The 14,739-nt window shown below is 42.1% G+C and overlaps 1 protein-coding gene across 1 annotated transcript; it reads right to left on the reverse strand.

Annotated features, from left to right (window-relative positions):
* Positions 1-1,829: 1,829 nt before the first annotated feature.
* ube2ql1 (ubiquitin-conjugating enzyme E2Q family-like 1) lies at positions 1,830-14,066 on the reverse strand. The gene is made up of 3 exons (XM_026349939.1): positions 13,842-14,066; positions 12,244-13,159; positions 1,830-5,373 (listed from the first exon to the last, which is right to left on the reverse strand). The coding sequence occupies exons 2-3, from the start codon at positions 12,946-12,948 to the stop codon at positions 5,242-5,244; spliced, it is 837 nt and encodes a 278-aa protein (XP_026205724.1). The 5' UTR covers positions 12,949-13,159; positions 13,842-14,066; the 3' UTR covers positions 1,830-5,241.
* Positions 14,067-14,739: the final 673 nt, after the last annotated feature.

Consider the following 14,739-nt stretch of genomic DNA (forward strand, 5'->3'; position numbering starts at 1 on the left):
ATGTTTTATGTGTCAAGGTAACCTTCAGGGGATTGAGTCTTGTCTCACAAGAGTGAATAATGAACATTTTTGTCTGTTGCTTCCACTTAAACAAGCGTGCTTAGAGACACGTACGCACAGACCTGGCATTTTTTTATTATTATTTTTTTTATTTTTGTATGCTTACTGTGTTAATTAATCAGAAAATGAAGCTTCTTTGCTTGCCCTGGTGGCCTCAGAGTGTTCAGAACGGCGTTGTCGATATCTCATTCACTCCTTCTAATCCATACACTCCTAATGAGCAACGGGGAAATATCAACTAGACAAAAACACGAGTGCCCAGGGATCAGTTAACTGGGAAATGTCAGTAACAATGATGGCATAGTGTGTTTGTTTGTAAGAACAGGTAAATGTGTGTGTGTTTATGTAGATTTTTTGCCTAATTCAGCAGATATGAATGTTATACGACACCTGAGCAGGTGCTGACTACATTTAATTGTGCTGACAAAGACTGAATTTTGACCTTAAAGTTTGTGTCAATTTTCATTATCTTAACTTAAACCCTGTTGGTGACTGGTAAATGTGACTGTAGACAGATTGTGGTACCTGTGGGCAGATCCAGGGAAGTCCCCATTTTTTTCTGTCTCAGTGAATAACAGGCTATCTGGGTGCAGGCTGTCTAACTCTCAACAAGAAAGTCAACAAGCATCTTTCTCCGGATGAAAAAAACTAAATTTGTTAAGTTGTACCACTCTACATGTGATGGTAGTCGAGTATGCGGATGTTATCAACCCTTTTTTGCAGCAGACACATTGTGAAATGTCACAACTGGAAAAGGAGTCCATGAACAGATCCATTAAATGGGACACAGACAACATGCTGTTCACACTGTATCCGTGTCATGTTTAGTCAATATGGCTGCTGTCAAAGAGTCTATTTGGGTTGAATGTGAATGCACATGAACCTGGATAAAGAATTCTTGGTTCTTGGAATTTTTGGTTCGGGTTTGCTTCTCTGCTCTTTTTCCCTCTTCTCTTTTCTTCTACACAAGAGCGGTAAACCAATTCACAGGTGCACACACACACACACACACACACACACACACACACACACACACACACACACACACACACACACACACACACACAGTGTATACAACATACACTATATGTATATATAATAAGTGTTTATAACTGAACACATTACATGTGTCAGTTATAAACATTGCAGAATAAATGCCTGTGCAGCTATGCTAAGCACAGTAGATCAAACTCTTTCTCAAAATTGTAGCTTTTATTTACAATGTTCAATTGGTGATTTTAACTTTTGCCTTTTTCCTAGTTAGTGTGGTAAAACAAGGGGTCTGTTTGGTACTCGTTGTCTGCTTTCCACCATCGCCTGTTGGGTTCTGCATAAATTAAAGATACATATAGATCTGTGTTGTAAAAACCATGGAATATCAAATGCTTTTTACAGCACACATAATTTATTCTGATGGAGTTCATCTGTCATGTCTCATCATGACCTGTGGACACAAGTCTTCGTGTCTTTAACACATCCACTTATAGCCACCCATGTCAGAGTAGGATGACCACTCCACCGCCCCTGAGAGGGAGCACTTTTTCCATCAAGCTGGAGGCCGTCTGATAAAGAGTTGCTGACTGACTGTCTTCACTGAGGATGTTAGAAATGATGTCTTATTGCCTGCAGTAAATGAAAGTAGGACAATGCAGAGGCAAGGCAGAGGACACAGCAGCCTGAAGTAGGTCATTAAAATGTAAGCAAGTGTAGCACAAGTGTCCCAGATGTGACATTAGATCATAATGCACAAAACCACCAAATCAGCAGAGTTTGAATAAGCTGTAACTTTTATTGCACATTCCTGTTTGGTCTTGCAATGACCTTTCACCTTTTTGAGCTTTTAAGATTTTGGTCTTGACCAAACACTCAAGTCAGGAGTGGGACAAAGTTGCCAGGAGTTACTGATCACAGGTCAGTTTCCCTTAAAGAGCGAGATTTGAAGCATAGGGAGGTCAAACTGATCCTAGATCTGTGGCTCAGGGGAACTTCAGATCTTTGTGTTGACTGCATTACCCACAAGCCAAATCACTGTCTAGAACAGGACCAATGGGGAAGGGACAGTAGTGACATCATGGAGTGGACTAGGGAGTATTTTAGGGAGCATAGGAATTGTCTTGATCCCACCTTGATGCATTCCCAGTGAAAACAAAAAACAAACCAAAAAAACAAAAAACAAAAAAACACTCCATTTGTAATCTTGAGGCTTTACTCCCTGAAATCGCCCCAAATAAACCCACCTCCCCCCCCCATCACACAAATACATAGGCTATCATTCGTAGTAATTTTTTTTTTCTTCTTCTCGTTTTCTTGTGACAGTACCTGCAACATGCTTCAAATCTTCATTTTGGCAAAACCACAAATAAATTAAAACACATTCATATAATACATTGTGACATTTTTAGGACGCTTTTGAAGAAACAAAAAAGTACATACAGTACAGAGAACCAAAATAGGAAAACAGAAAAAACAAAATTAAGAACAAGAAAAGAGAAGCATTTGCATTTTTGTTTTTTTTTCTCCATATTTTCTCTTGCTTTTCCTGAAAAAAGATATACAGTAGCTAGCTACCAATCACATATCACATGCAGATATAATACAACATAATCAGTTCACCCAGTTAGTGTCTGCAAACTACCAGTCTAAACTATATCACAAAATTATTCTCTTGAAACCAGCAAACACTCAGCTTTTGAGATATTTTGTCTTAATAATAATTCAGTTTACAGCTTTCTCTGCTGAGAGATCACTATACGACCAACCCTGAAATGACTAGCCAAATTCAAAGAGGACTAACACGCTTTCTTACATGATCACATACCAGATGGTGTGTTGTTGTTGTTGTTGTTTTTTTTCTTCTCTTTTTTTCATCATGGGAGTCTAACGCCTAGATTTGCTCACACATGCGCCTAACACACGGACAGACATTTGTTGTTGACCAAGGACGCAACACGAGAGGGGTCTTTGAGACACGCCGCAACCCTGATCCAAACACGCCGCGCTGGATTCAGCTCCGCATTCAGCTCAGCGGTTTAAACATCCTGCTCCAGGATTAGAGTTGGGCCTGCGGAGAGCTGACTGGCATCGAGCTGCTTCTGTACCCCTGCATCTCTTCCACCTAACCCGCTTTCTGCCTCCCGCCCCTCCAAAGAAACAGGGCTGGAGAGCAAGGTGACAAAATGTCAGTGCCGAGCGGGAGGTTTGACATCCTCAATCCTTCTGCTCTTGCTGCTTGTCTCTAATGAAGCTCTGCTGAAATGTCAGACCAATTAGCAGCTTTCCATCTGACATTTAACTGGCAGATAGCAAAACAAACACACGAGGAGCCCACTGGACTGTACGGACAGATAGACGCAGGCTAGATTGATTAAGACTGATGTTGTTACAGCGGTAGAGTTAATATTAGATATTTATTAAGTCCTCTGAAAGGTTGGAGCTCAGGAACTGTGTGTCTCATAACCAGGTAGACGAAATGATATCTCTTTTCGGCCATTTTGCAAGGCGCGTGACATTTTCGAGAAACAGCCGGCAGTGATCAAAGCTCCCACAATTCCCTCCTCTCCCTCTGTTCTTCTTCTCCTTTCCCTGTTGCCTCTCTTTCAGCAGACATCAATCAGGGGGGCTCTGAAGCATACCCTCATTTAAAGCACCGCTCAATCCACAGCAGCGCTCGGGCTCCTGTCTGTCTTCGTTTCTAGGTGTTACCGCCGGCGTCACGACCGGTGTGCATGTGTGCGCGTGTGCGTCTCGAGCACAGCTATACATCAGCAAGTGAATTTCTAACTGGCCATTCGTTCTTCAGGTAGATCGGAGAGAGACAGGCAAGGCTATGTGCACGTTGATGTTCACTTGCAACCACGCGCGTGTTTACAGTAGTAATAACCAGGAGCTGACATAGAGGGTGGAACGACACAGCGATGAGTTATTTAGCAGGAAACACAGCACTCCCTTTAGGCCTTAGTGTCATTCACAGTAAATCATATTTTTCTCTGTTTAAAGGGTTGTCTCCCTTGCTCTCTCTCACACACACTGACACACATGCGTACACATACTGAAGCCTGGCCTTCAGCTGTACCATCTGGTATCTAAATCATGGAATTACAGTCTTCTTCCTCTCTTACATACACACACACACACACACCCTATGACATGAGAGTAGAGAGAGAAAGAAAGAGAGGTGTTCGACTATTGGTCTATTTATCATACACAGTCTCTGCGTAAAGCAACATGTGACTTTTTTTTTTCTTCTTTAGAAATCAATGTCCGTTTATGCAACAGTGAGCTCTAAATTTAGCCACAAGAGATGGAGAGAAGGAAATGGGGAAACAAATAGAACGAGCGAGCTGAAGAAAAAGATAGAGAGAAAAAGAGAGAGCACAGCTCCACGTAAATTACAATCTTCATGTTGCATTGAACTGTGAGCAACGGCACAGTCGAAAGAAAGGAGGGAAATGAAGGAGTGAATGAGCGAGTATAAGCGCCAGTGCGCTGCCAGTCTATTAAACATTAACAGCTTCATTTATATGTAAATGACCCGACAGCTACAGAGGGAGACGGTGAGAAGTAACGCTAGTTCAGTGCTAAAGAGATGAAGGGAGCTGGGGGGATGCAAAAAGAGGAGAGGATGGGATGGCGAGGACTGGACAGAGGGATGAGTCTCCTTCATTTAGTAGTCTTTCACATGAGTGGACGAGTCCACACGGTCCGATTTGTCCAACGGCACGTGTACGAGTGTGCGTTCAAAAAAACACAAAAAGGAAGAAAAAAAGAAATAATAAATCCACACTTGCAGTTCATGTCCGATGGAGAGACAAACATACACGCACACACGCACGCACGCACGCACGCACGCCTCCCTCTCAGGCCAGTCTTGGGGGAAAGAATCTCCCTTGGCGAGAGGGAGGGGGACAGAAGTCGCTTCTCAGTGGACGAGTGTTGATGATGTCTGCTCTCCAACACCTTTGGTGGAGGATGAGGACAAAAAAGTTTAAATACAATCATAACACAGACACACGAAACCGAAAAAGCAAAAAAAAAAAAAAAAAGAAAAAACCTCTAGAATGAAACAGCGAAAAAGTGAACATGGGTGATTGTTGAGTTAGCGTGGTGTGTCGTTTTGCGTGTCGGGGCTAGCTGGGTTTGTCCCAGGCTAGCGCGGGGGTCAGGGGGTCGGCGGGCGAGCCCTCAGCCGTCAGACACAGGCGGGGACACCCAGCCATACTTCTCGTGGGTCTTCACCAGGGACTTGAAGGTGGCCTCGGCTTCTTTGCGGCTGAACGCTTTTTTGGACTTCCCTGCTTTCCTACATATACGTCCCTGCAAAGACAGACACAGAGATACAGGAAGGGAAGGTGTTAGACGGAGAGGTTGGACGCGTGACCTGCCTGCACTGTCATGTCTGCCAAAGAAAGCTGTTGTCAAGCCATTTCCTTTCTTGTCTGGCTGTATGTCAGAAGGAAACCAAACTGACTAGACAAACAGGTCTTGAGCCAAAGAACAACAGATTATATGGCGGCGTTGATCTAAATCTAGGATCTCTGCCATAAGCTGATGGATATATTCTTGTTTAACTTGGAGACTAATGGAGACAGAGGCTTCCTTCCAAAATATGGTTGTTACAGAGCCTCAAAATCAATTTCACTGAATCAAAAGCTCTAATGTTTTAGGTGGTCTCAGCATCTATTTAAATCTACAACTAGCAATTATTATCAATATCTCTGTGGATTGTAGAAGGTGAGAAATGGCACAACAACATCCACATTTAAAATTACAAATTATTATTAGGTCTTTGAATGTCCCAACAGTCAAAACCAACCTTTTTACATATATAAATATGTAACCAAGCCCCACCACCCTCATTCACACAACAGGGGTAATAATAAGCATGTGATAATATTTGTGGAAAGAGGAGAAAAAAAAAAGGTGCTAGTGGTGCTCGACGATAGAGCCTTTTTTCTGTTGAATGCAGCAGTGTTAAGTCTTCCCTCAAGAAGACTGCGTGGGAGGATGAATAGAAAAAAAAAAAACCTGTCATCACATGCATCAGAAAAGCGAACACTTGGATAGATACAGAGCCGTGACAAAGAAGTGATTCATGGGTGTCAGTAGGGTGAGGTGCATCATTTCCTCCATAGAAATCACCATAGAAACACAGGAAATCACAAAAAGGTCTGGTCACACTGCTGCTATACAGACATTTATGTTGTCTTTGACTTAAGACACTACCCCAGGGTTGTGTAATATTCCAGGTATTTTAGAGTATTTGTTTGTACACGCTCTGTAACACTGCACCACTTCCATCTACTCAGAACGTTTCTTGGCAGGAAGAAAATGGCACCAAGGAAACTCCACTCCACTGAAACCAATACTAATGAAATTCTTTGAGATGGTGAGCTCCTCTGCATGCTGCAGTGCAGTACAGATAAACGCTCTTCTATTACTACACCTCCACAGTCTGCACCTTAATCCTCTAGATATATGCTCCTGCCTTGATTTTCAAAAAAAAAAAAAAAAAAAAAACACTGGATAAATGGCGCCATTGTTCAACAGTTGACGACCTAGGGATTATACACTGTTATGTAATGGTACAATATCTGTTACACACAGCAGCGATCAGGTTTTCAGTCTGTTTCATTTTCCATCTGGCGCGTTGGGAAGTATGCTTATTCATGGTTCATGTTGCGCATTATTTCAAAAGCACCAAAGATGAAATGTCCACAGTCAGGGCCTTTGTTTCAGTTTTAAATGCAATTTCTGTTTTGTGAGCAGGTAAAAATTCAGGTAAAATTCCTTCACCTCCAAGAATCTCAGAAAACACTATAACAACAGTTTGTCTATCAAACACAAAGCTAGATATTGGGACTGTGTATTGGCTAGAATCTGGAGATACGATACGGGGTCGCGATTCTATTTGATATATTGTGATATACTGTGCGAGGTGTTTTACTGAGAATTTCTGTCAACAAACAAATTTTAGGAAAACAATCCAAACAAACGACCCACCCCCATACGCGTAATTTCTGAATAAGCACACGCAACAGTGCCACCTTGTGGTCTGGAGTTTAAAGACCACATAAAATAAACCACCATCTGCCCCAAATCTTAGATTGTAAACCATCAAATAAAAATAATTACACTGTTTTTTTTAGGATCAATACAGTATCACACAACACAATATTGTGATACTCTAGCTGTATCTAACAGATAATATGGTGATAAGTGAGAAAATGTGTTTCTTTTGTAATATGCCAGCCAACATTTGTTTTTTAGCTAGAGAAAAAAAAAAAGCTACCTGGCATGAGCTGCTAGATTGCGACTGTGCTACTTATGGTATTTTAATTTGACTAGCTTCATGTTTGAGTCTGGAAATGTCCTTATTTCAAAAACCTTGTCAGTTCAATTAGGAAAAAATATCTCTGAACATGCTGAATTGTATTTACAAACCATTAAAAACTCATCAATGATAGAATTTATCAAGGTTTGGGTCAAGGGATTACACTCCTAAGGACTAATACTAAAATGGTTTACATTTTTCATTTCCTTTAATAATAAGTAAATTTCAGGACTATATATATACATTTTTTTTCCATCAAACATGACTAATTGTCTGCTCTGGTGACATCTGATGGATCACAAGTATGTCCAATTGTATACTTCCTCAGATATTTGGGTCAAAAGTGATGCAAAGGATGTAGGGAGATGTGGTGATAACACTGAATGATCTGGAGGTTAGAGTTACAGTTTCCACTCCTGTGTTAACACTAGCCTCATTTCACTGTGGGGTTTGGCGACTCTCACATTCTCTCTCAGTTTGTCTCTGTTTCTCAGATAAACACTTGTCTCAGCTTGTCCTTGCTTCCCCTTGCATTGGAATTAATATTTAAATCAATCCCTGCTACAAGTGCTCATATTAAGTCATAATGGCACATTGAGTCAGACACAAGAAACACTTGAATTCAGGCAGTGGAAACAAGTCACAATATGGCTGATTTCACTGGCAACATGAAGAAAGCCATGATTTTTCAGATTGATTAGCGCTGGAAACAAGAAAGATTTCACTTCATGTGGGATTTGTTTCCACATGTTTTGAAAACCTGAATGCATGACTCAACCAGTGACTCATTCAGAGATATTATACTGTATGTGGTGTCTTCTGGGGACTTGCTCTCACTTCCCCTTTTTTACAAAGCCACATTACAAGACAACCTCCTCCTTTCTCAAACAACTGATCCACCCAGTCTTTCACATGGATGACACAATGATTGGGTGTCATCTAAGAAGCGCTTCCTGAAAACTGCTTGGCATCCCTGTGCAGCCAGATGTCTGTAACACAGATTAGCCAGGCTGCCAGAACAGATAATTGGTAAAACCCCAGGTTATGTTGTTTTTTCCCAAATCATTACCCATACATATCTTAACACCCCACCATATGGGAGTTGTCACCATCTCAAAATGGCGGCCACTGCCTTAGATGGATATTGCTATTGCAATTGGCCATTGTTGAATAGGTGTGATTGCCGTAGTGATTGATGGCGGGGAGGAATGTACCCTCAGCTGAACGTTGTGTTGTCATTAAACCAATTGCTGTGAGCATGGTGTGCTTGTTTTAACACACAGTGGCTGGCGAATCCTCATTTATTGGTTTTCAGTGTGGCGAGATTGTGTGTAGTGACAAATTAGATGGTTTGTTTCTGCCTATTATGAAACGATTGGTTGTGTGCATGCGTAAAAGACACACAGAAATACAGATTAAGACAGGACAACAGACACAAGTCTTTACAAAAGGCTGTAAATCCAGCATGAGAGGCATCTATTAGTGCAAAGTTGAGAATGTAAAAATATCTGCTCGTGACGGAAAGAATTGACAAGCAAAAGTGTATGTGTCTGTGTGTGTGTGTTGTGAATGCCCTGGGCCTATACAGTGCTATGTCAGTGTTTATCTAGTTCAGCTTAGCGCTCGCTCGTTGAGAGGGACACACTCGTGTAAAGTGGCTGCTGGGTAATTGTGTGAATGGAGATCAGTCAATGGGCAAAGCAGGGAAGGTCCCAGTGCATTTTGGGAAACAGCTCTAAGAGGGGTGGGGGGAGAGCTAGGGATTGCATAATGGAGACATGTGCTTAACGGGGGCAGGATAAACAAACAGGAGCGATCAATGTCATCATCATCATCCTCAGCAGATCAGTAAGGACAGCCCCATGGGACTGATGGTGTGGTTATTAAAGGGTAATACCACCTTTTTTCTCCTAATTCCTAGTTCCTCTATGAGCACACAGTATGGCATACAGAAAAGAATAAACAAAATCCACCACAGAAAACCAGAAGTGGTTAAGGGGCACTCCACAAATATTACCCATGACTTTCTGTTCAATTACATCATTAGGAATAGAACTCTAGCCCCCTTGAAAACAATTGTAGTAGTGTCCTCTGTGGTTCTACGGGAACTTTCCTAGGTTTGAAAAAAATAATGCTGCTTGATGTCACGATGAAGCTCTCAAAGTCCCCAAACTTTACTGAAGCAGCACATTAAATCACCAGAAAACCCCTTTAACTTGTCTTGGACAGACCGTATCCTTATTTTAATGCTCCTTGTGTTTATGAGAACAACTGATGATTATTTTCACTATCCAATTATCCGTTACTTCTACATGACTTTAGCTAGCCTATTCTGTCTGAATTAACTGTGTGTTTAAAACAATCTATCCCATTTACCAGCAGGTACCAGCAAATGTTTGGCACATTTGATTAATAAATGACTTATAAATATTAAACAAATATCAAAACACTTACTTAAGATGTCTTTTTGGGCACTTAATGGCAGTTAATGTCTAATTACATCTGACAGCAAGATTGTATAGTGACATGAATAATATTAAAATGATTATACACTGTTGAACTGAATGAAGTGATTGCTGTGAAGACCAAAACTCTGTCCATAAAGTAAATGTACGTGATTGATAATGTGTGTTTTTACATGAATGAATAGTAAAGAAATTAGAAAATAACATAATATACCTCAGAAGAGAAGAAGTTGTTATTGTGCCATTATTCTACATGACACTTGTACTGCTTTACAGACAGGCAGCAATACTGCAGTACAGATCAATTCCCAAATTAGCCAACACTAGTACGACACCTGAATATGACAATAGTTTTGCACTAGACTACCACCTGCACATCACAATAGGGATAAATTCACCGTTATATAAGACAGATTACACTGTGACAGAGGCTGTCTTCAAAGTACCTGAAGGGCAGACTGAGGATTGCCTCTGGGTCAGTAAGCCCTGTTACAATATCACCTCTCAGCCTGTGCATACGTGTTGCCTCACATCTGCAGGCTTACACATGTTGACTTTCAAATCACCACATTGTCACTGCACGTACTGTGGCACACTAAAAATAAGCTGGGAGACCCTAAACAAAGGCGCATCACTATTGTTGCAGGGAGTCAGTGCCCAAGGACGAATAAATATGTTTGGTGTATTTGTGTTTATTTATGGTGAGGTTTATATATAGTCTTTTATGCTCTGTTTGTCATGATGCACGAGAGATGAATGCATCTCCGAGAAAATTAGGACATGAAACACACACGAGTGCCTGTGCGGACGCATCCACAAAAAAGGCAAACAGAGAGAGAGTGAGAGGACGCATGCACACACACACACACACACACACACACACACACACACACACACACACACACACACACACACACACACACACACACACACAGGAATAATTAATCAATATTGTTTCCATTAGCAAGCTGGAAAAGGAAGATACTGCACCATAATTAGGGAGCACTGCAGAGCTGCTGCTAGCTCATCTCCTCAAGCAGCAATTCGGAATTAATACACACACACACACACACACACACACACACACATTCCCTCTCACTTTCTGGTTTGAGTAGAGTTTTTGCATAACCTCTCTTGGTAACAGATGCTTAATGACCACAGATGACTCGGAAATAATGTGCAGTTATATCATCAAAGACAAAAAAAAAAAAAACCAGTGATGGGTTGGGAGCTGTGCAGGAGAACGGTGACAGTTTACATAAGGTCTCCTGCCACTGTGCTGTCATACTGTTGACATCAAAATGCAGAAAGTCCTTGAGAAGTTACTGATGAAATGAATGGAATTCGACACAAACGTGAGCGTTAGAAAACACATTAGAAGACTGATTCTTATGTGACCGGAAGATGGAAAATCTGCTCTGAGATTAAACGGTTAAACTCTGTGTTTAGAGCTGCAGCCTGGAATTGCAGAGCTGCTGCTGCTGCTGCTGCAGTGCACTGAGGACGTGAAAAACAGATTTGACAGGATTACATAATCCAGTCAGTCTAAGTCGCTGAGGACTGCTGGTAGAAAGACTACCTGCTGTCTCTATTTATACATCTTTATTTCTATCCATCACCACGCTTTGCATGTGTTGAATAACCATCTTAGTCCTCCTTTGGAATAATCAGGTAGGAGCACAGCTATTGTGACACTGCGTTACAGCCCCTATGGTGACTTTTCCATTGCATGTGAGCTGGTCTTTGTTGTCAACGGATGCTGATTTATGGAGGCAATAAAAGGAGAGCAAAATGAGACTGCAGAGAAGAGCAGGCATCAAGGAGATACCCAGTGTTGCACTGCATGAAATGGCCGCTGTAAAGTCACATAAAGATTAATAATATTCATAACCATTAATTTGCTTATAGCAGAGAGGAGGGGGGAAGAGAATTTTAGAGGCCTGAGGAATTACAATACAGCAACTACAGCACACAGGAAGTATTTTATGGAATTCTCTTGTGCTGTAGTGATGTAATTGTTGTTCTTTGGAAATACACCATATTCCCAATTTGTTCCAGCAACATACACTGTGTCCGAAAATATTTAAGAAGTTAGCATTGCATCTTAACAGCATTAAAAACTTAATAAATCACCAAAACACTGGTACATATTTTTCAAATTGTACTATAGTCGATAATGGTTTATAACTAAATAAAATACTAAAAGCCGTGTCGTGGTGAAGATGTATTAAGTCTGGCATTCTTTGTGCGTTAATTACGCATGACGCATGAATGCCTAATGGAATTACTCATATCCAGTGTGTCATGTCTGAAAATAAATGTACTAGAGATGATTAACATGATATTCCAAGCAAGGACCCTCACCCGCCAGCCCCTTCTTCCCCTCACCTGTCCTTTTACGAGGCTGGCCGCAAACTGCCTCATGACCGCCTCCACCGTGTAGGCACTGGACCATCCGCGCGGGGTCAACAGCTCCATGCATATGGCCCCGCCGTCCAGCACGTAGCCATTCTCCAAACGGGGTGTCAGGACCCGCATGAACGGCGGCGAGAAGGGGAAATTATCTGGAAAGGTGACGTTGAGCAGTATGAACTCGGTGCTGGTCTCCTTCATGTCCTGCCACAGCGCCGAGTCTTTGTCCACCTGGTGCAGCTTGACGTTCCAGTCATACAGGTTGTCCTCTACCAGCTCCACCGTGATGAAGTTGTCCCCTAACCTCCTGATCTCCTGTAGCTCCTTCATGAGCCTCCGCGTCCGGACCTGGGTGCAGTGTTGCCGGTGAGGCGCCGGCGGTGGTATCGAGGAGGCACTGGTCGCTTTACTCCCACTTCCTCCCGATTGCTGCTTCTCCTTCGCATCCTTGCCCTGCTTATCCTTACTGGTGGGCTTGTCCTTGGCGAGCTGGTCCAGCTTTCTCGCTTTTATCTCCGGGGTGCTCAGGATGTTGGTTTCGTTGGCGGTCTGACAGTGTTTGTTGGCGTTGTTTTTCTGGTTCCCTTTGGTCCCCTTTAACGAGCCCTGGTTGTGCTTTGGGTCCTCGGTATCTCGGTCGTGCAGACGGATTAGACCGATCTTTCGCAGTAGGGTGGCCATAATTTTTTTACAGATCTATATTTATCCACCGATCCCCCCGCACAGGGGCGAGATTCACCCTTTCGAGTCGGTTCCCGCTCACAGATACAACCTTTATCGGTGCTGATTATTGAGCTTCTTGTACCGCAATCCCTCCTCCGTACGCTGCAGCCTCAAGATGAACACAGTCTGTGCCGCTTTCTCCTCAGTGGATCATCTCGACACGTCTCCGCTAAAAGAAAGAAAGAATGGTGAAAAGGCAAATAAATGGCTGAGTTTACATTAGTGTTCAGATGTCAGGTAACATCAGCATGCGTTAACTAACGGATCTGTGGACTCCTGTCCCCTTTTCTCTTCCAACGAGATCATGACAGTGACTGCAGTTGTGCAATGGTAGGACGATGCATTACGCAGAAGAACCGAGGTGATAACTCATTTTAAAAGATGGGGGCACATTATCATAGCGAGGAAACACTGGCTATAGAATAAGATATATGAAAACCACAGAGACAACCGTGCAGGACACAGGAAAGACAAGCATAGGAGGAAATACACCTTAACGCATCCCAAGGTTATAAGGAACACATGATTCCAACAGACGCGGTGGACTCATAGGGAGCTATAGGAATAACATAGAAATATGTAGGCCTGGGCTAAGGGAAATAGAATTACATAAACAGCACTGATGGCGCTTTAAACGACGCTATAAATGATATTAGCTGTAAAAAATTAATATATTATCATATATGATAAAAAGTCATCTTAAATTTTATGGGACTGTAAACTATAAAGTCTCTCTGTGTTGGAGACACATCCCTACACTGTAGGTCCAAACATCATTTTCCTTAATGTATGTTCTCCTGCCCACACAGACCCGATGTTAGACCGGCAATCCGACAACCGTCCGTCCTTACCGTAGACGGGTGAAACCCGGAGGATGTCCGTTTACTGCTCTGTTATGCAGCCCTGACACCGATCCCGCTATGTGTTAAAAGAAGACACACATCCAGAAGACCTGCCGTCGGCGGCAGCTGCAGCGAGGGGAGAGAAGGAGAGCCTTTGATGCGTGTGCAGCTGCGGAAGCTCCAGCTTTAATGCAGCTCAGGACCAAGCAGTCCTCGGTAATCCTTCTCAGTCAGTCTGTTCTCACCCGTGAAGCGCTGCATCGGTAGAACATTTCAAAATAAAAGCCCCAGAGGTAGGTAAGGTGACGTTGAAAGCAAATCGAGCCCAAAAAGGTACGTTAAAGGGGAAATGGTTTGTTATGAACATATTTAGCCTTTTCTAAAAACAAACAAACAAACAAACAAACAAATCAGTAGTTTGCCTTCTTAACTTCTTAAAACACGCTAGGCTTATGAAATACGATTCCTAACAGGTGGGAAAAGAATATAAATAGTCAAAACCTTGGGCAACCATGATTTCAGTTAACACAATGTTTCATAAAATTTACGAAAGGAGTGTATGAAATCTAAGAGCAGTTTGACAGCAGTTAAACACATTTTACAGAGACAAAATAATAATTTCATTTCTATAATTTCCATTATTGCGAAAACACATATCCTATTTAACATCACTAAATATGTATATTTCCGTGCCAGACATAAACAATCTAAGTAGTTCTAACACGGATGAATTTAGACTTAAGGTTTACTTTACACCGGCACTGAGCAGTGAGTAACGTTTTATTTTGAAGAGTCGTGGGGTATTTCCCGTTCTATGCGGTTAAGTCTGGCTCGCTTGTAGTTTTACCTGAAAGACCAGAGATGCCAGAGAAATGTAACATCAACGTCACGTTCACTTTTGGTTTCT

This window comes from Anabas testudineus, chromosome 11, assembly GCF_900324465.2.
Source record: "Anabas testudineus chromosome 11, fAnaTes1.2, whole genome shotgun sequence".
NCBI lineage: Eukaryota > Metazoa > Chordata > Actinopteri > Anabantiformes > Anabantidae > Anabas > Anabas testudineus.

Excerpts from the sequence above, each read along its gene's own strand:
- ube2ql1 (XM_026349939.1), bottom strand. The coding sequence starts at position 12,948 with ATGGCCACCCTACTGCGAAAGATCGGTCTAATCCGTCTGCACGACCGA. Across the intron at positions 5,374-12,243 it reads CCAGCCTCGTAAAAGGACAG|GGACGTATATGTAGGAAAGC; the intron begins GTGAGGGGAAGA and ends CTGTCTTTGCAG.